Source organism: Mandrillus leucophaeus, unplaced genomic scaffold (assembly GCF_000951045.1).
Source record: "Mandrillus leucophaeus isolate KB7577 unplaced genomic scaffold, Mleu.le_1.0 Scaffold1220, whole genome shotgun sequence".
In the NCBI taxonomy this organism is placed as follows: domain Eukaryota; kingdom Metazoa; phylum Chordata; class Mammalia; order Primates; family Cercopithecidae; genus Mandrillus; species Mandrillus leucophaeus.
The window spans coordinates 190,942-212,363 of record NW_012100544.1 but is presented as its reverse complement, the minus strand read 5'-3'; the positions used below and the strand labels follow the sequence as shown (position 1 = coordinate 212,363).

At 39.4% G+C, this 21,422-nt stretch overlaps 1 protein-coding gene across 1 annotated transcript in view; it reads right to left on the bottom strand.

Annotated features, from left to right (window-relative positions):
* LSAMP (limbic system-associated membrane protein) overlaps positions 1-21,422 on the bottom strand; it is a 236,872-nt gene that overhangs the window by 40,642 nt on the left and 174,808 nt on the right. Inside the window, exon 4 of the mRNA XM_011971454.1 lies at positions 259-393. Coding sequence (XP_011826844.1) covers positions 259-393 — 135 coding nt within the window. The remainder of the gene's footprint in view (positions 1-258; positions 394-21,422) is intronic.

Here is a 21,422-nt window from a genome sequence, read left to right as displayed (position 1 = left end):
GATCATGTTTTCTTAATCCTGCAGTGTGAGTAAAAAAGGGTATTGTTAAATGTGTTATGGATTACATTTAGAGTTGATTTATCAAATTCAAAGGCCAAGTCCTGCCCTTGGATGTGTTCAATGTATAAATGTGCATTCCTGGCCAGAGGAGCATCTGCTTGAAGTACAATGCTCTTTTGCTAATGGAATCTTTAGAGCTCACTGGAGGTAGAGGTGCACCCTGGGCACCTAGTACCTGCTGGCTCCTGCTGTACTCACAGTTCACAGTGACCTTGACTTGTTTGACATCCGCTGAGGAGACCTCGTTGGCAGCTTTGCACTCATATTTGCCTGACTGCTCCCTGGTGATGCCGAGGATCTCCAGATATTCTTCTTCTCCTTCAAATTCCCTTCCTGAAAAACAGAGGTTTTCATGATTCTTTTTTAAAGTCTGAAATAGGCAGCAGATCCTCTCATTATTCTTTTTAAAAGCAATAAATCTATATTTCTTTTCAATGATTTGACAATGTACTTTGTCTGACATCAGATTCCACAGAAGCAGACCTCAAGATAAAAAGTCTTGTGAAAGTGATTGAGTAGAAAATGCTCTCAGGAAAAACCAGAAAGAAAATGGGAAAATGGGACTTGGAAGAGAAAGAAGTCAAGCAAGGGTGCAATGTCAAGCTAAGTCCCACAGAGAGCAACTGTGGCTCAGTCTTTCAGGGAGGCCTGGGGACAGCTCATGTCCCACTTCAAAATGATTCTGATCATGAGGCTGGGAGCTGGGGTGTTTATAGGTGCCGGCACTCACCAGTCACTGGTTAAGGGTTTGGAACAAAGTGGGAGCTGGCAGGAGGTACATGCAAATCATAATGTGCTCTGAGGGGCTATGGCACCAACATCATCTGTCACATCACGCTGCAAAGCACTCTTTTTTTGTTGTGCAAGGCACTCTTTACACCAACGTTGTTATTAGACAAAGTGGCTTCCTTTTGAGAAGCCACCACTCTTCTCCAGATTCTGTTAAATTCTGTTCATAAGGATTGTATGCTAGACTGTCTTGACAGTTGTGTTCTATATCAAACTACATCATCATAGAGGCTTTTAGGCCATGGGCCAGATCCATGAGAATGTGCTGCTGATGGTGTGTTTGTGATGGACTGTGTCATCTGGGGTTTGGGGTAGGGAGTTAAATATCACTGGCTTAAAAGTTTGGATTAGGAATAGGGAGGTCCTGTTTGGAAAAATCTACATAGTTGAGTGTGTGCATTTTAGTAAAGTAATCTCAACTAAGGAAACCTTGTTTAAATTCCCTTATGTGGAGTATAATTGATTACACTATTTTCTTCCTGAAGAGATGGAGAGAGAAATAAGGAAGAAGTGGAGGGGGAGAAAAATGAAAAGAAGAAAGAGAAGGTGATGAGGAAATGAGATTGGGCAGCAGGAAGAGCTTAGCCAGAGCTTGGCCAGAAAGGCCTAAGGACTTCGACTCTAGTTAAATTGAACCCCCTTACCCCCAAATTTCCAAACTCCACTGTTACACGAGTTAGGATAGAGCAGCTGGGAAGGGTGTTAAAGAACACAGTCCTGCAACCATGATGCTCCTGGTCATTCCACACTAAATGGTACTAGTCATTAGCTCTGCTCAACTGCCACAAGCTGTTTTCCTTCTCTGGAAAGTCCCCGATGACCAAATCAACATAACAGGCAGTTAGCAAGGAGACAAATTTACTCTAAATATGTCCGTTAAACCTGTTAACTAGGCTCCCAACAGAACATGGGGCTTCTTTGCTAACATTCTATAACACAACTCTCTGGATATTCCAAGCTTCAAGTCTTCTCTCAATTGTCAATATCACTAGTTTTGAGGAAACTATACCATCTTGATTTAAAAAACAGGCAAGAGTCATATACCATTATTTGGTTCTGAAGTTCTGCACATTATCTAGCATATGCTTCTACTGAGAATTATTTTTTTTTATAAGAGGTTAATTTTTTCCTGTCTACGTTTTTCTCTTCTTCCTTGCTAAAATTTAAAGCAAGTACTTAAATCTGATTTTACATGTTACAGAAGTAGAATGTAGTAGGGAAGAAAAAGTAATCTCAGAAAGGTAACTGGCCACTTTTCTGGATTAATTGGGCAGGATTTGGGATTGAAGGGGTAAAACAGATCTTTCCTGCATACTGTTTCTATGGACTAAGTGTCATGCCAACTATTTGATGCTAAGACTCTTCTAGCTGAACATAAATACCCTGAAGGCTAATGGCAACTTTGACAATTAGTTTTTTATTTAGCAGGCAGAAATAGGTGTAAGCTCATTGAAAACCTAGAATGCAGAGGTGGAATAGAAAGTAAGATAGCATTATTTATTTTGAGCATAATGGTAAATTGTAATGAGAAAATAGTTAATAATAATTTTAGAATGTTTTAGTATTTCTTCCCATCTTGCATATCCCCCACCCATAATCTTAATCTTGGTTGGGGACAGAGCTGTCAGTAGAAGGAGAGAACAAGGATAATCTTACAGATGGTTGGCAACACTGAATTCTTTCCAATTCCCATGAAATACCTAGAAATGGTGGATTATGGGTCCCTACTTTGCTTTTTGAATTTCTAAAACAAAAACAAAAACAAAAGAGTTGCAGGAGAGAGAAAGATTATTTTTAGCTGCACCAACTAAAGCCCTACCGATTCTGGAAGATGGCACCTATGAGAGTAAGTACTAAGATGAATGAGAGAAAATAAAACAATATTGATTGTGTTTGGGGCCTGGCATTCTTACGTTACCAATATAAATATTAATAATCTCGTTTGTTCCTGATAAGCAGATAACAAAACATGTCCTTATCAGATAAACTTTCAATCTCATGTCTCCAGAATTTCCCCTAAACTACCTGACGATAAAAGGAGAGTTTTCCCTTAAGAGACCCACGTGGGAGGCAGAGACACTATTTTTGCTTCTCCTGTGATAGCTCTCCTCCTCTCCAATGGCAGCCTCTGTCTCCAGCACACGATGTGCATAGCTGTCTCAATAAAGTGGGAGCAGGCTCAAGGTGCAAACCAACTACAGGCAGAGGAAACTGCACTGTATTCCATCATCCAACCAATCTCATCCAGCAATTCTCTTGCTCCTTTCTTTCTTTTTTCCTGATGTGTCCGTTCTCATGAGAGCAAATTTTCTCCAGTTCTTTCAGTTCTGACTGGCTGCTCTCAACCCAAGAGTCCTGCCAGTATTTCCTTTCATTCTCTCAACCTTAAGAAGACTCTCAGGCCAGAAACTGAGTTTAAAACATTGAGAGACATCCCTGGGCCCTCCCTCTTGTCATGTTTCCTTTCCCTATCCCCTGGATCCTCCAGTTGAAACTCTTGCATTCCCTGGCCCTTCCTGATTAGTCTGTTCTAGTCACACCCAGGAGACTTTTCCCATAATGCATTATCTCTCTTGCTTCACTTGAGAATTTCTTACCAATTCACAGAGATTTAACAGGAAATGGGAGCTTTTCCGTTGCTGGAAATCCAAAGCTCCAGATTGTAAGCGCCACAGGGACCATGACTTACTCATAATATCCTCATGAACTAGCACAGGGTTTGACTCAGATTAGTCACTCAATAAATGTTTGTTGAGTTAGCTCGCTACAGACTCAATGCTTGTGTTTCTCCAAAATTCATATGTTGAAACCTAATCCTCAAAGTGATGATGGTATTTGGAAGTATACCTCTTTGGAGGTGATTGGGTCAGGAAGATGGAGGCTTCATGAATGAGATTAGTGCACTTATAAAAGAAGCTGCAGGCTGGGTATGGTGACTTATGCCTGTAACCCTAGCACTTTGGGAGGCCGAGGCGGGTGGGTCACTTGAAGTCAAGAGTTCGAAACGAGCCTGGCCAACATGGTGAAACCTCGTTTCTACTAAAAATACAAAAAAATTAGCTGGGCGTGGTGGCATATGCCTGTGATCCCAGCTATTTGGGAGGCTAAGGCAGGAGAATTGCTTCGACCCAGGAGGCGGAGGTTGCAGTGAGCTGAGATTGAGCCACTGTACTCCAGCCTGGGCGACAGAGCAAGACTCCATCTCAAAAAAAAAAAAAAAAAAAAAAAAAAAAAAAAAGAAAAAAGAAAAAAAACAGAAAAAAAAAGAAAACAGAAACTCCAGAGTTCCTTCGCCTCTTCTGCCATGTAAGGACACAGAGAAAAGACAGCTGTCTCTGAATCAGGAATTGGGCCCTCATCACACAGCTAATTTGCTGGCACCTTGATCTTGGACTTCCCAAGCTCTGAAACTGCGAGAAATACATTTCAGTTGTTTATAAGCTACCCAGTCTATGGTATTTTTGTTATAGTAACCTGAATGGACTGAGCTAAATCCGAACTGAGTTAAGAAACTCAAAGAGATTCTAGAGTTATTGTCAGCACTTCATGTAGTTTAAGAGATAGAGCTAAGTATTGAAAAGTGGCTAAGTATTTCTGTCAGAGAAGTTGGCATAAAACTCCACTGCCTTTTAATGATCCTAATAGAGTTCTCTTTTACTGGGGAAGAAAGGGTGTGCTGAGTACTCTGTTGCTGAATGACTGCATGGGGGCATATCTGGCCATGTCCCAAGGAATTATCTGCCATGGCGAGTTATCGTTTCGGAAACCAACAGAAATCCCTGTGGACACAGGCACGATACAGTCTCAGCAAGTGCCATTTCTTGTTTTAAGGCATGGAATATACCACCTGAATCTTGAATCACAAAATTCTAAAATGCACTCAGATTCTCCTGTTCCTTTCTTTCCCTTTGTCCCCATGTGCCTGTCCCCAAGAGGGTAACGTTTCTCCATTTCTTTCAGTTCGCCCTGACTGGCTACTCTCAACCCCAGGGTCCTGCCAATATTGTCTTTTATTCTCTCAACCTTAAAAAGACCCTCAGGCCAGAAACAGACACAAAACCTATTGTTTAAGTTCTCTGGTAGACGGGTTCTATGGCCACAATTTGGGTCGTTCTCTTGTTCCTATTATTTTTTGTCCTTACAGAAATGTTTACTTGAAATGCAAATTTCAGCATTTTGGTATTTTAAACATCTCAACCAATTTCCACAAGCCTGCTCACATCGCTGAGTGTTGTATTTATTCTGGGATCTAATGTTTAGTTTAAATCTCCCTTTGCTTAATGTGTTTTTGTGTCTCCTGGCGATATTCAGCTACCAGGCTAAATAACTTCTCATCCTCCTCAGTGTATGCACCTTTTAAACTCTTGCACATAATTAGCATATCCCTTCTTAGTCACTGTTTACTGAAGTTGTACATATTAGTTCTTTTAATATTTCTTCATAAGTCAGAAAGAAGGGCCTGGAGCTAATGGCAAGAGAAAAGTGTTCTCTCCTATGTTCCCCAATGTGGAGGCAAATCAGCCAGGAATAACACCAATTAAAGTAAGCCAGGTGCTGCCTTCTGAGTACAGTGCCTTCAGAGTCCCATACTTTAGTGAACCCTGAAGTTCCTATGCAAAATGTTGACTTATTTAGATTTATAAGGTCAACCAAGCATTTGTAACAAGGAGCCATTTGAAATTAAATGTATTTCCATGGTGCTTCTTTCTCTCATTCCCTTTCTCTCCTCCCTCTCCCTCCTTCTATCCTCCCATCTCTCTCTCTGTCTCTCTCTCTCTATCTCTGTCTCTCTGTCTCTCTCTCTCTCACACACACACATGCGCACACACGCACACACAACCCCCCCCACACACAAATAACTAGTTATTTACATATAAGATTTTACTGTTAACTTTTCGGGAGCAGCACACACATTTCCTCATCCTCAAATATTTGCTTCCTAAACAGAGCAGTACAGTCTCAAAAACTTCCCAGGACATGACAACCAGCCCCATATTTGTAATGAAAAATATTTTTTAAAGACTATTACTCCAATAATCATTATCGTACCTATCTTTCCTTATAGTTGAGATACAAAAAAATACAATTTAGGAAACTTGCTAAATTCGAGCATTTCGTGACTTTAAAAATTTAGAATTCCAAGGAAAGTATGTTAGGAAATGAATGGATCATTTTTTCACTGTTCTGAGAAGACTTTTGTAAGTACAGCATCTCAGTAGATCAGTCTTTCACAGATGGGAAGATGTGTTTGAAATGAGGTGGCTATTCCTTTTACTCATCTACGTTTGAATATTTACATGTAAGTGGCTATAAACACATAAGCTATAAACACAACCATACATAGAGTTTAATGAAAAGCAAAGCACTGGAATTTATCTTGCAAGGTGTATATGTGTGCATATTTGTGTTTGTGTGGGTCTGTGATTGGAAACGTGAATGAAGTAGGTAAGCAAGAAAAGCAAGCTATGAACTTCTACCTGTGAAAATTAGAGGACAAAAGATCACGAATCAATGATGCCATTTGAAGTTTCCTGTGAGAACTTCAAGTGCTGTACCATGTTTCTGTTCTTACAGTATGTTTCATGTTTTCCTTTTGTTTTCCCCTAAGGACATGCTCACCTATTCCTGTTTTTGTTTTCTTCCCTGCTTTCCTGCACATCATGTTCTACACAAAAATGATAAGGAAAGGAAGACAGAAAGAAACACAAGAAATCTAGAAAAGATGCCTGCAGTAGGGTTCTGTTTGTATTTCCAGCCATGTTTCTCTCCAGATTCTTTGAAGTTTTTGCTTCTCCGCTTCACATTCCACCTGAGAGATCCCTTAGTGTTTGACAATGTTGCTGTCCAAAGGCTGAAACCACTTCTCATCCTCACTTTTCACCACTAAAAGGGAGGGGTGAAGAGTGGTAAATGATCCCTGATTGAAAGAAGGCAGGGAAGGGGTAGATGCAGTCGTCAAAAGCAACAACCACAGGAGGATGAGACACAGGGAAGAACAAGGTATTGAAGGGGATGAAGAAAAAACAAAACAAAACAAAACGGAGCGATGTGATATAATGAGAATGATTTTAGGGAAGAGTTGGAGGAATGGAAATGAAAGCAGAGAGTTCTCTGAAGAAAGAGGCATATGACTATTAAGACATTTGAGCTGCATGCAAGGGAAGGGGTGGGTTACTCTGCTATAGAAATGTTCCCTATTTGAATAACAAGACACAACAGGGGGTGGATTATGCAAATTGGCCCCATGCCTTATGCAACCCCCAAGGATGTAGTTAGTACACAGAAACCAGTGACAAGAACAATGCCAGGGAAGATTCACAACTGGCTTTGGCTCTATGAATGAGCATGGGCCAAACGAAAAAGAACACCCTGGGATTATTTTTCCTGGCATCCAGAGAGATCCAATTCATTATGATTTGCATTTTTGCTTTCACATATAAAAAATAAGCTAGCTGAAATAGTTTGAGCTCAGCTTCCAACCTGAGGCTGCCATGCATGCATCCTTTTTTCAGTCCTGGGCCATGACATTCTTTTATCGTATTTATACTAAGCCATTACCCCCTACTTGGTGTCAGTTTTTAGAAACTGCCCTGCCCTTCTAAATGTGATGCTTGAAGTCAGAATCCCCTATATTTAGTTCTCTGAAGGGAACTGTACTGAGAATAGCTATGGTTACATTGTAAGGCTTTACCACTGTAAAAACCACATTTGGTTTTGATCATCACTGTATCCTTTCCCTAGCGTGTAGCACAATGTCGTAACCTATTAAAAGTTTAAGAAATATTGTAGAGTGACTGTTGAATGAGCTACTGCTTAATAAACACTTGCTAGGCATTGTGCTGAGTGACTCAGATATATTATCTTATTTAATTCACAATAGTTTTAAGATTGCTTACATATGTGTAACACATAGGAACACAGGTTTAGATTGGACAAGAAACTTGCCCAAGCTTATAATCTTAGTAAGGAAGACATGAGCTTTGACCCAGGTCTGTGGACTTTTGGGACTCATGTTCCTAACTAAGCATGCCTACTTTTATCATTAGAATGCTGAAAGATGCTATAGTTGGCTGAATTCTTAGCTCTCAGAATCTGCTTTATTTCTTTCTTTCGAGTATAGAATGGGAGATTGAGAATAAGACATGTGAGAAATTTCCAAAGCAATGCAGTTCAATTATTGATAAAGAAGGTAAAAAGACAGGCTTCATTTTTTATGAGGTTTGCCCACTTCACTTAACTTCCTTATTGAAAAGATCAAATGAACCAATAAATGAGGGGAAAATAGTTGGTCTTTAAAAATTTAGCCTCTTAACCATTTATTTTTAGGAGTCCCTCCATTAGCAATAAAAACCTACTGGTACAGCAACCAGCAAAGGAGCCACATGGACAGTATAGAGTAGACTCAGTAGTAGAGAAGATTTCCTGGGAGAAATAAGTTTTCAGGAACTTAAGAAATGCAAGTGGAGAAAAAATTAGAGCTGGCAAATTGTAAAAGGGTGTGGAAATCTGATAAACCTGACTAAACTGAAGTCTCTGAGCAGGAAAAATGAGCACGGTGATGTATGAAGACATGCACTGGGATGTGAGGGGTGGTATGAGGACTCTGGGTTTGCTATGTTAGGTGCTGCTACATCCTCTTTAAGTCTTCCAGCACCCACAGGGTACTGAGTACAATGGCATTATTCCGTAATTTGTTTTCTTCCTTTTTTCCTCCCTCCTCCCCTCCTCCTATCCCTTCCTCTTTTCTCCCCTCCTTACCTCCCTCCCTCCCTCCCTCCCTCCTTCTCTCCCTCCCTCCCTCCACACCATATGGGAAACATGATGTGTAAGCATAAAATCCTATGAACATTCTATTTGTTTGAAGTCCTTTATACACCAACACTATTTACTCTCAGTGCCTGTTTCTTAACATTGAGTACTAACATGTATTTTGATGAACCTTCCTGTGAATTACTGTGAAAGTGGAGATGGGCTCTTCAAGGATTTCAAAAGAATTGTGATCAACCTTGTTTAACTGAAGTGGCTGCCTGGGGAATGATGTTGAGAAGGATTCTGAGGTGGTATCTGGGCTCAGTGGGAGAGAGTGGCACTGTCCCCTTGGAGGGCAGGGGAAGGAATGTGGACCCTGTACACAGACCCTTACCTGCCCTGAATTTCCTGCAGTCCACTTGGTTTTCTCAGGCATAAAGAAATGTATTCTAAATGCAGTATGTAGGTTGGAAGCTAATGACTTCCTAAGTGCGAATGCAGGTGGAATCACTTGGCGAATTAGGAGGGGGTACTTATTTTGGAGTGAAGATAATGAGTTTCATTCTTGATATGGTTGGTATTAGGTTTTCCTGGGGCATACTGTGGAGTACATTCTATAGGTACTTGGAAATATGGGGTTGGTAAGAGATTTGAGCTAACTGTGGTTTTAAATTTGTAATCTACACATGGGTTGTAATTCAAATCACTGGAGCAGGGGCTGCAGAGCGTTTGTAGGATGTAGCTCATAAAGCCAGCACCCACTCTCCTACTTCATTTTTATGACCTTAGGGGTGTGGGGAAGAAGAGGCAAAACTGAAAACAAAGGATTAAAAAAGCCCCAAATACTTAAAGAGTCCTTTGGGAATAAAATGGAAGTAAAGATTCCTGCAGATGTCAACTGTTTTTTAGGCTTTTTCCTAAAACGTGGGGGCAGGGGGTTGGTTGGCGGGGGTTGGTTGGCAGAGCCAAAGATTAGAATTGCTGGACAGAGTCAGCAACAAGCAAGATCACTCACCATTGTCATCAGAACTGTGGGGGTATTACCAGAACTGTTATTAGCAACTCTGCCATGGCTCAGGATTAAATATCAAGAGAGATGAGAGCAGCAGTTGCTGTTTTTAAGAGTCACATAAATCAATTGGCATTTATGTAAGTGAATGTGTTAAACTCAGCAGGGTGATTGCACTATGGAAGGATTGCTAGGCAGAGTTTTGAAGCTGCCACAGAAGCCTTTGAAATGTAATTAAAACAAAGCAGACAATAACACCATCTAGCCCTTCACCCTTTCTTAACAGACCCTCATGTTGCAATGACCTCATATGGGTTCACACTAAAATCCCAGATCTACTTCTTCAGCTAGGTCCAGTGCTGAATGAGCTATTTGATCCAATTTGGAGAACTGTTCTTACTTAAAGTCAATACATAAGTAATGAAGAGAAAAGAAGGGTAAGGAGCGGGAGTGGGGCAGAAGAGGAAAAGGTTTAAGTATGAACTAAAGTGATGTTCTTGGAATGTTTCCATTTAACATAAGGTAGGCATCTCAAGGGTCAAAACAAATTATTAGTAAAGGGTCCAGCCATTGGCTTCTTCATTTTGACCAAAAGGTACAAGCTAAAAATTACTCCATCAACATTCATTTTGGGTTGCAGGCCTCTGCTTACCATCACCCCTCAATCTGGGCTCAGGATTTTTAGCCTTTCTGTAAAGGAGATGGGTCACAGTGGGAGTGGGGGTCCCAGCTGCAATATCAGGAGTGCAGGTAGAGGTGGAGTGGGAGAGAAAAGAAGAGAGAACTTGCCTGTTCTTGAAAGCAGTCCCTCTCCCAGGCTGGGCCCATGCGCTCCTAGAAGGCTATGAGGCCACTGGGCCAAAGTTTAATAGGAAAACAGCAGCGATTTGTCTCCACTGCTATTTATGTTTCAAGTGCTCGACAGGCTGTCAGTGCAAGTGAGGGTCGCTAAATTTACTGCCTTTCAGATCACTGCTATAGTCCCGGACTTGACAAGTCACTTCATTTAAAAAGCGCAGTATGACGGTGTTTCCTCCACTCCTTTTTAAATAAAAACAAAGGGAGAAGAAAAGTCCACCTCAGAAGTTTAAATGGTTGAAATAAAGAAAGTCCACAAGACTGTCTTATCCTGAGGGGTGGACATCAGAGGGACAGTGCTACTTTCACACACTCACCTCTACTTAAAATGGCAAGTGAGGGAGAGGGAGGACCCCAAGGTTCTTGGTTTGACTGATCTGTGTACTGGATGATATTTTTATGGGTGGTTGGGGGTGATTGGGGGGGTAATAGTATGAGTTTTTGTATCTATTGAATTGGAATGCTCAAAGGACACTCAAATAGAGATTCCTTCTAAACAATGGGATACAAATAAAGGATAAAAATACTTATTAATATACAACACATTTGCATATATATATGTGTATGTGTGTAAATATATTTTATGTATACATATATATAATATATATAGTGTTTACATAACGTTAACAATCTTGCTTCTGGGTTGTGGGACCAGGAGGCCCAAGTGTGTGGTCAGGGAATTTCTCTTCATTTGATGCCTTCCTATCCTGCTTGAATTTTTGACATATATTATATATATATCACTTTTATAATGCAATATTTTGAAAGGAAACTGAATTTAATAATTTCAGTGTTGGGGAAATACATACCTATTCTTCTGACTGTAACCTAAGGGCGGGTTTCTCAGAATGAAAAAGAAAATCTGTACTATTTTTCTATTTCTGGCATAAGGGAAAAAGAATGATTTGGAAAATTAGACACCAATTCTGAATGACAGGGGGAATAGTAAGCAAGTTGACATTATATAAAATCAGAACAATTTTCTAATTAGATGGACAAAAATTTTCAGTGACTATCCATGGGCATCGTGTGTTGCAACCTAAGTCCTTACTGTTCAACTGTGTCTATTAAAGAATTGTAACCACAGATCCAGTCCACTTGGCCCCCAAAACAGTGAGACTTGGGCCTGGCCAATTGTTAGAAGCACTTTGCTCATGATTGACAGGTGTCTGGACTTAAGAGTGCTGACTCTGAAGGTGGCAGGTAGCTGTATGTGCACTCAAATGAATTTTCCTTACTATTCTCCAGTCCATGGTACCAGTTTGTCTGATTGCTCTTTGATCCTTGTTACTGGCAGTCAGATTGCACTCCAGTTCCCAGCTTGCACTAAAGTTGAACTAAATTAAGAATTTGACCCATCATTTAGTTGTCACCATCACTTTTCCTACAGGGCTGAACCCTTTTTGCTGTATTTTATAGCTGACTAATAGCTTGCTTGCATTGGTGCAGAATCATTCCCAAGAAATATCTGTGCTTTGGTATTATCCCTTTGGATCTGAGTAGTCTGAGAACAAGCCCAACCTGAGTTTCCCTAATTATATGAACTATAAATCTTACAGGAAAGGGGAAAAGTTCTGAGGTGGAGGTAGAAAGAACTCATCCTTTGTTTTAACTCAAGTCTTTTAAACTCCCTCGGCCCAGGAAACAGCTTATTTTCCTTTCTCACTGGGAACTTCTAAGTTCCCTAGCGTCCTAATACCGCCCCCTGATCCTACCAGCCTAAAGAGTGTGAACCACAAAATGATTTTCATGAAAGTGTACGATTCATAGAGTGCACATGGAGAATTTTCATGGATAGAGGGAGCTAACTAATACCTGCCATACAAAGTGTCAGGTTGTGCAGTATTTTTCTATTATATATAGCACAGAACTTAGGATCTCAAACAAGCACTTAAATGTACTCAATCATTTGTTTATATGAGAGAAAAACATTATTGTGCAACGTCTTAGCCCTTTGCTGAAGCTATTTCATTTTATTCTTGGGGGTTGATCAGAAGATTGACCCCCTCGCCTCCTGTACCTATCACATGAGACCTCATGCAACCACGCAGAATAACTGTCTAGAGATCACTTGCTAATGGATGTCAATGTACAACCTATCAAATGCTTGTTTAAGACACCTAATAATTGCAAGGCATATCTATTTGGTATGCTACTACCAGTTTATTCAAGTCTTTGGATTCTATCCAAGAATCACATATTTAGAAAGCAAACCATTTTGACCATAATTATTTCAGTACTTCCTAGAAATGGCTTTACTGAAGTGAGACCATGGACTTTTCTATAAAGACTATTTAAAAATTACCCCTTTGAACACATTTTCTATGCATTTCATAAATTTCAGTCAAACATATTGTCTAACATATTACTCAATATTCTTTATAAAAGGATCTTTTTAGTTTCCAGAAAATATGTCTCTGTAGACGCCTTTTTCAACTCTTGCTACTATTTTGAAATAAAAAATAAACTATGTGAATCTATTTATTTTCCCTTTTGCTTTCATTTTAAAAAATTATACAAATATAGTATCCAGGTGTGGTGATCAGCTTGTCTCAGATTCTGATCAGCATCTGTATAGGTGTTTCTCAAACTGTGATCCCTGGACCACCTATAAGATAATCACACTGGAAACTGCTAATACATGCAGATCACTGGGCTCTTTCACAGACTTACTGAAACAGAATTTCTTGGGATGAGGCTCAGGAATCCATTAATTTACAAAATCTACCAGGTGATAATCCAGAACCCCTACATTTGGTAAGCATCCTTCTGATCTTACTAGTTTGGCATTCAGAAATATATACCTTTTCTTTTCTCAAGGGAGTTAGGTTAACTCCAGACACAGAAATCAGCTTGACCCGGGATCAGGGATCAATCCAGTATTTAGGTCAGGAAATATTGAAGGAGACAAGTTAAATTACGAGGAGAATCAACATTCTGTCTTGAACTCAATTCCCATTTCTGAACTTACAATTCAGTTTCCATTTGTTGGGTAGCCCTTCATGTCATGTGGATTGTTTACATCTGCTAGTTTATCTATACAGGCTTCTTCTTTTCTCTCTGTGTGTCTCTTGTTAATCAATGAAGGAAGTGAAGTTTAGAAATGTTAAGGCACTTTCCCAACATTACACAGATAGTAAATGGCAGAGCTAAGATGCCTGTGTGACTCCAGTGTTTTAATCAATTATATCACATTTGTAAAGTCCTCTGTTCTTGTGATTGATCCTCATTTGCCTACCAGTTCTAGACACTAGATTCATGACAAAATCCAATGCTGACTGCCTTCTGGCCTGCCTGGAACTCCACAAAAGCCTGGATCTCAACTCCCAATTGTGGGTTACCCTTTTCTTTCCTCTGTCCTACAGTGCTCAGTGTTGCCTGGTCTAATCACTAGATTTCCTTACTGTAAAAATTACTGAGAATAGGTCGTTTACACCCAAAGTTGAACAAGAAAACATACACTACCTTTCTTGGCTTCATTATGCATGGATTTTGTTACAAAAGCACCTTTGATGGGTGGATAAGCTGTTGGTGAACTTGGAGAATGACAGATGGATGGCTATTGACCTTCTCAAGTGTTGGAAGATCATTAAGAGTAAGTTAATCTGTAAATAGGTGAGAGTTTCTTTGCATCATGCTGTGAAGAATTCTGAGCTCTCTTACCCCACATTCAAGTCTTGGTTTGCAAAGTTACATTCAAATAACATGTGGCCAACCTGAGGTGCAGTAAAGGGAAGGTGATGTAAAGTGAGCAGAATTGACAGGTTGCCAAGCAGGATAAATTGCCTCAAAGATATCAAACTTTAAAGCTTAATTATTTTCCCATTAAGACTCCTTTTGCAATGCAAATATTAATGCAAGTGGTTATACCTTTTATCAGCTAACGTCTTAATTCTCAATTAACACCTAAGGGATTTCGCAGCCTGCAGGCAATCAGGATTGGTACTTGTGGGAATAGGTTCTGTGGAATTGGAAAAAGACTAGAATGAAAGAAGAGGATGCTGCTAGGGGAAGAGGGGGGTTACAAATTCAGATGTCACATTTTGCACAATGCTGGCTTCATGTATCTAACTGTTTGGGGTAGCTAGGAATTGAGTAGCAAACACGGAGACAGAAAATCATTCTCACTAATATGTAAATCTTGGTGGTCTTTTAAACTTGTGAATCCAAATACTGATAAGAACATTAATGCTCAGTTTTTCAGAAGATAATTGGGTAAGTTATAAGCAGGAGGCCTTGGAATATTTTCAATAAATTCCTAGGCTTTCAAATCTCCTCAGCCTTCCCAACCTTGTATACTAATCTGAAATACTGTCGGTTTCTGGAAGGGTAAACCTTATTGTGTCAGTAGCTCAACATATCATATACTGATGCAATTTTAATTTTCTAGTTGGAAAAACTTCACAATTTCAAGATGAAAAAAGTTCAGTCCTACAAATCCTCCCCTTTTGACAGATGGCTTTACCTGAAGGCAAACTTAGCAGTGGCTCTCAGGGGACATTATCTGACCAGCTGTGCCGAGGGGCAGGGGAGACACAGGGAAAGACGTGTAAGCAGAGAAACATGAGGGAGACGTCCTGAGCAAAGAAGAAAGTAATAGGGCGGGACACAGGAAGATCACAGAAGAAATCAAGCCAGCCAAACCATGGGGAAGAAGAAGAGCAGGAAGAAAATGCCATGAATCTCAGCCTAAAGTAATCTCACAGATGCCTTCAGAAAAGAAATCAGCTTTGCTGGTGGTCAGGGCAAACAGAGAGGTTTGTTTTGGTTGGTTGAGTCTAAAGTCGATTTGCTATGAGACTTCGTTTTGATATGACATATAACAATCATTCTAAGAAGTGCTCTCCTGGCACTCTACATATCTGAGGGTAAGTAAATAGATGAGCCTGTGACTGCAAAGGCAGCTGAATGAGGAAAACTTACAATTCACAAAACTGGAGTTTTCATTCCTGATAATACAGTGGTAAGCTTTTGTCCTCTTTAAAGGACTAGAGGTCTAAAATATGTTTGTTTATCTGTTTTCAACCTATATCCCTACTCCTAACATAGTTACAGGTGGTCTAAGTGCTTTAGATTTAGGCTTGGGAAGGTTATCAAGGCACCTTCTGTACATCAGGGGTAACGGAAAATTTAGTTCCTACACGCAACTCATAGCTAGTGTCCTGTCTACCTGGAAAACTGTTGAATGCTATAACAGAAAGAGCTGTGTGTCATTGGCATGGAACTCCACAAAAGCCTGGAAATGGCATGCTGGCTACATATTAAACTTCACGTGCTGTGATGGGACTAGTTAGCCATTGGCTAGAGCATGGGAAGGTTGGATCCACACTAATCAGAAGATACGATTCCACAAAAGTCATGTGCCTGATCTCCAACTTCCTCAACCCAGGAACCAGCCATTGAGAAATCTATCCCTCTTTCCATCAAGCTGTCAAAACAGGAATATTATAAAGCAACTTAAGGATGAAAAGTATTTGGAAGAAAATAGAGGTATCTGTGTATATGTGGGATAGGTGTAACATATTTATAGCCAGTTAGAGAATGGTACCTGACTGAACTTGGATTTGCAGGAACATGGAATTGTCCCCTAAACTAGCATAAATATATTTCTCACTAAAGAGTTGAAGATATGAAACTTAATTAACTCATTTTAAATACACATATTTAAAATGAGGTTGAAGGAAAGTTCTCACATAATTTAATCACAACCACATGGATTTAATATTCTTTTTCTAGAAAAGATACTAACTTTTCCAAAATACAATCCAGGACAGATTCTCAAAATTGTTCAAGTGGTAGGTCCAAATACAAAAAGAAAATATTTGATTGCGCTTTTTTACATTAGATTGTTAGAATTTAATTGAGAAAAATGGTGCAGACAGTAAAGAAACTAATAATATTTTATGGTAAAAACTTCAATACACAAAATTATACTCAATAATATTTGTCTTTTATAAATCAGGAAAAAAGTACCCACATTTTATTTTAGTGACAAAGCTGGTAAGCTCAGTTTCTAGAATATGAGTGTTTTGTAGCATATAGTTTGAAAACCATTTAACTCATTTTCAGAAAGAGAAATCAGTGCAACTATGTTCAGTGGTTACACTAAAATCAAATAACTTAGAAGTATAGTAAAGAGCACGACTGTTGCATAGACCAACTGACAATTGTTCAAACTTTGATAGCCATAAACAAAAAGCTGGATTTGGTCAGGAGTTCATTTGACATCTCTTGAGTCCTTCATCTTGGGGACAGAGAGAGAGAGACAGAGAGAGAGAGAGAGAGAGACTGCCTACAAATACAAAAAGAATGGCTCTCCCTTTGAAATTCCTACTGGATAAGTGCCAGCTCTCTGGAGTAAAATAACATAATAGAAAATTTAATTTGACAACTGTTGTATGTCCAGCACTATGCTGGGGAGATAAAACAAGGCATCGTAAGACAATACTAAAAAGTAAAGAAGATGCCACTATTTGGGAAGCTATCATTATATTGATAACAATTAATTAGTAATAAATTAAATTTGCTCTTACCATTAATATTCATTACTTGTAGATGTTCTAGTACTTTACTTTTGAATATGATGAACAGTGCCCAGACACAGTAGGTATTCACTAAATATTAATTCTTTTAAAATCTCTCGTTCTCTTTCTGCTACAATAATTGTCAAGAGTTTTTACCTCTTAGACTTTGAGAAACACTTCCTGTGTCTGGTGAATCACTTGTAAAATGTTAGATTGTAGATTAAATGCAACCTCTTTACTGAACAAAAATCCTGTAGTGCTAGGCACAGACAAGGCACAGACATTTATAAGGATATGTATATCCTTATATATACGTGTATGTATAAAATTATTTCCTGAGATTGTTGTTTATTTTTTCCCAAATTTGTCTTAAGTTGGAACCAGGAGAGTTATAGAGCAGGACTTGGCAAGCTATGTCCCAAGAGCCAAATTTGATCTTCTGCGTGATTTTGTACAGCTCATAACTAAGAATGAATTTTGCATTTTGAAAGTTAAAAAAATTAAAATAACAATATTTTTTGACACATAAAAATTATATAAACTTTAACTTTCAGTATTTATAAATAAAGTTTTACTTGGACACAGCCATGCCCATGCATTTATTTATTGTCTATGGCTGCTTTCTGTTACAATGACAGAATTTAATTGCAACAGAGATCCTATGGCTCACAAAGCTTAAAATATTTACCACCGGGCCGGGCGCGGTGGCTGACGCCTGTAATCCCAGCACTTTGGGAGGCCAAGACGGGCGGATCACGAGGTCAGGAGATCGAGACCATCCTGGCTAACATGGTGAAACCCCGTCTCTACTAAAAAATACAAAAAACTAGCCGGGCGAGGTGGCGGGGGTCTGTAGTTACTCGGGAGGCTGAGGCAGGAGAATGGCGTGAACCCGGGAGGCGGAGCTTGCAGTGAGCTGAGATCCGGCCACAGCACTCCAGCCTGGGCGACAGAGGGAGACTCCGTCTCAAAAAAAAAAAAAAAAAAAAAAAAAAAAAATTACCACCTTGTTTTTCATGGAAAAATTTGTTGACCCATGGTGTAGAGAAACAAACTCTAACATGCAAGTCTGAAGAAGTGTATTTTTCATTGGGCTGTTGTATTTCCCATTTTTTAAGTTGGGGAGTATAGTAGATGAGAACAAAAGTATATTTCAGAAGTAACATTCTATGACCTAGGCTCCAATAAATTATTTTCAAGTAATTATGATATCAGTACCTGTCAGTACATTTACATTTTTAGCTCTTCCTAAATATTTTTCTAAAGTTGTGGCTCCCAAAGTAAGAAAAATCACCTAGGGAACTCCTCGAAAAGGAAGATTCTTAGGCTCATCTCCAAAAGTTCTAATCTACTAAGTCTAGGGCAAACCCCAGGAATCTGCATTTTAACACTCTGGTGGTGATTTTCATGTACACACTCACTGCAAAAGCTTCACAAACGTGGCCCAACTCACTGATTCCTTTGCTCTGGCCTCAACAAACTAGCCATGCTATAAAGAAAGCTTTAAACACTCTGGCTACTGGTATGAACTATACTATTTCAGCGTGTATCCTGAGACTTTCTAGGGAAGAGATTGCTGCATTTGCTGTGGAGTTGTTCCCAGGAGAAATGCAGTAAAAGTTAGAATCAGACTAACGGCCTTATACTTGTTTCTTTCTAAAAAACCTAAAAAGGCCCCAGGTGTTTCTTCTGCTTGCTGGAGAGATGGTGATCACAGACCTGTAAGGTGCACAGTGTTTACGCTCCCCGCAGCAGAGAAAACTCATTATATGAAGTCACAGGCAAACTCCCAACAAGAAGATGGGAAAGAAATACATAGGAATCAGCCACGGAGCTTTCAAATTACGGAACTAGAAATTATATTTGCAATAGTTGAAAAGATTTTCCTCTGAGAATAGTATTATTCCAAATTCACAGTAAACCTCTTTCTCATTTTATGCTGCCTGGGAGTTCTTAAAATTGATAGACCATAGAGAAAATGGCATTGCATTCTCATAGGGATTGGCAGCCTAGAATGGCCATACGGTTTAAACCCCGAAACACCGAGATACTCATTTTTCTCCCTTCGTTTAAATTGTCCTCTCTGCCTAGGGTTAAGACTCAAGACTAAGTTTATTCAGCAGAGACAGAAAAAAAAAAAAAAATGGCTACAGGGAATCAGAAGACCATTATCCTTAGACAGGTGTATTTCTGGGAAATCAACCTTACCATGGAAGGTTTCAAACGCCCTTGGAGGCCTCAGGAAAGGCACAGTCAAAGGAAAAAAAATATTAGCAGTGCAGTGCTGCAATGAAGGATACAAAGATATGATACCCCTCTTTAAATTGTTTCAGTGTACAAAGAACAAAGCTATCTAAAGAAAACCAACTTGTATCTCGTGTGTGTGAGTGTACGTGTGTGTGAGAAAGAGAGAGAGAGACAGAGAGACAGAGAGAGAGGGAGACAGAGAGATAGATGGCTTCAACTTCCTGCTCCTTGACATGTTTTTTCTAACCTGAGGGTTCCCTATTGCTAGACTTTCCTCGGTTACTTTTGAAGCTTTGTAAGACTCTAGGAAGAATTAAACCTCTGTGCGAATGAGCAAAGCAGGAATACCATCTGAGTTATGTAAGCTAGAAAAAGTATGGCACACACCATCAATCCTTTTGCCTCAGGATATAAACTGATCACCAACTGGACTCAGAAATATTCCTACAGTCTGTAGCAGAGAGTCTTGTGGGAAAGAAGAAAGAGTTGCAAACAGCTTAGAACAAGTGTAGAACTCAGCTGGTATAGTTAAGAGGGTGCTGATTCTCAGAGAATTAAAATGTTCATGTCTAGTTGTCATTTACATCTCAGCATTTCCCTTTTTATCTCCTTTTTCTCTCTTCTTAGATTTCTGTTGATCTACAGGCCCAATTATTTTTGATGCTCTGAAAATAAGTGAATTAGTATTAAATATAAATACAAAGATAAAAGGACCCACAAGAATGGGTGAAGAAGTGATAAAATGCATAATTCTTGGGTGGGCATGTGTGCGTATGCTAATGGGAAAGGTGATGAATCAAGAGCATTTCTACTGTTAAATATATTTTCTTGCCTCCATTCTCCTAAATCAAAGATATCGAGATCACTGATCCTTTAGTTGTTATAACTACTTAGAGAGTCCTCCGGGTAGATTCGGCTGCCCCATGTGCCATCCTGCGGCGTCACCTGCACCTTACTATAGAGCTCAAAGAGTTAGCAAAGGCAAGAAGAAAGGCAGAAGGCGATCAAGGAATGAAAACTACAGAAGAGAGGGCAGGAGAAAATAGCAGGTAGAAGTCTAGAAAAGAGGAGGGGTATGAAGGTCGACAGCAGGAGGCCGATAGGAGGTGGGAAAGAGAAAAGAATTGAGCCTCCTGAGAATGGAAGAATGGAAAGAAGTGTTTAAATGGTATGCAGAATAAAAATACAGAAATGAAGAGGAAGGAACATACGTATTTATTCGGTGAAAACTATGTGCTAAGAATTCTCACATGAATTATATTATTTAACCATTTTGAAAACTCTGAAGTACAAATATTTTAAACCCTGAACAGATGAGGTAGCTGAGGCTCATAGCTGTTAAGTATCTGATCTAAGATTACACAGGTAGTGGGGAAGGAGAAGAGAACTAATACTCATTCACCAAATACATATTTACTGAGAATTTATTATGAACTAGGCATGTGCTAAGCAACATGACACATACTAATACTAGTTTAATTAAATATAACATGATGATATAAATGAAACATATGTATGATACATACATACACATGCATACATATATATAAATATTCCCATTCATTAATGTGATTGAGACAGAGAACCGAATTAGTTTTTCACAACTATAAAGCTACAAAGTAGTGGAATCAAGAATTAAATTCAGGCTGGGCGCAGTGGCTCATGTCTGTAATCCCAGCACTTTGGGAGGCTGAAGCAGGAGGATCACCTGAGGTCAGGAGTTCAAGACCAGCCTGGCCAACATGACGAAACCCTGTCTCTACCCAAAATACAAAAATTGGCTGGGCATGGTAGCATGTACCTGTAATCCCAGATACTCAGGAGGCTAACCTGGGAGGCTAAGGCAGGGGAATCATTTGAACCTGGGAGGTGGAAGTTGCAGTGAACTAAGATCACGCCACTGCACTCCAGTCTGGATGACAGAGTAAGGTTCTGGGGAAAAAAAAGTCTATGCTTTTTTAGACTAGGGCAGAAATTCTGTTTCAGAAAAAGGACTAGGCTAAAAGGAGATCTATGGCATAAGACAGAGCAAGTCTAGAAAATAAGGGAAAAAAAGAGAGGAAAATATTCTAAAATATGAGCTATTTAGTAATTATTTTTTCTGGTCATTCTATTTTATTTTACTGTTTCATTTTGTTTTACAAAATAATTAATCCTATATAGTATAATAGAGCATTAGAACTCAA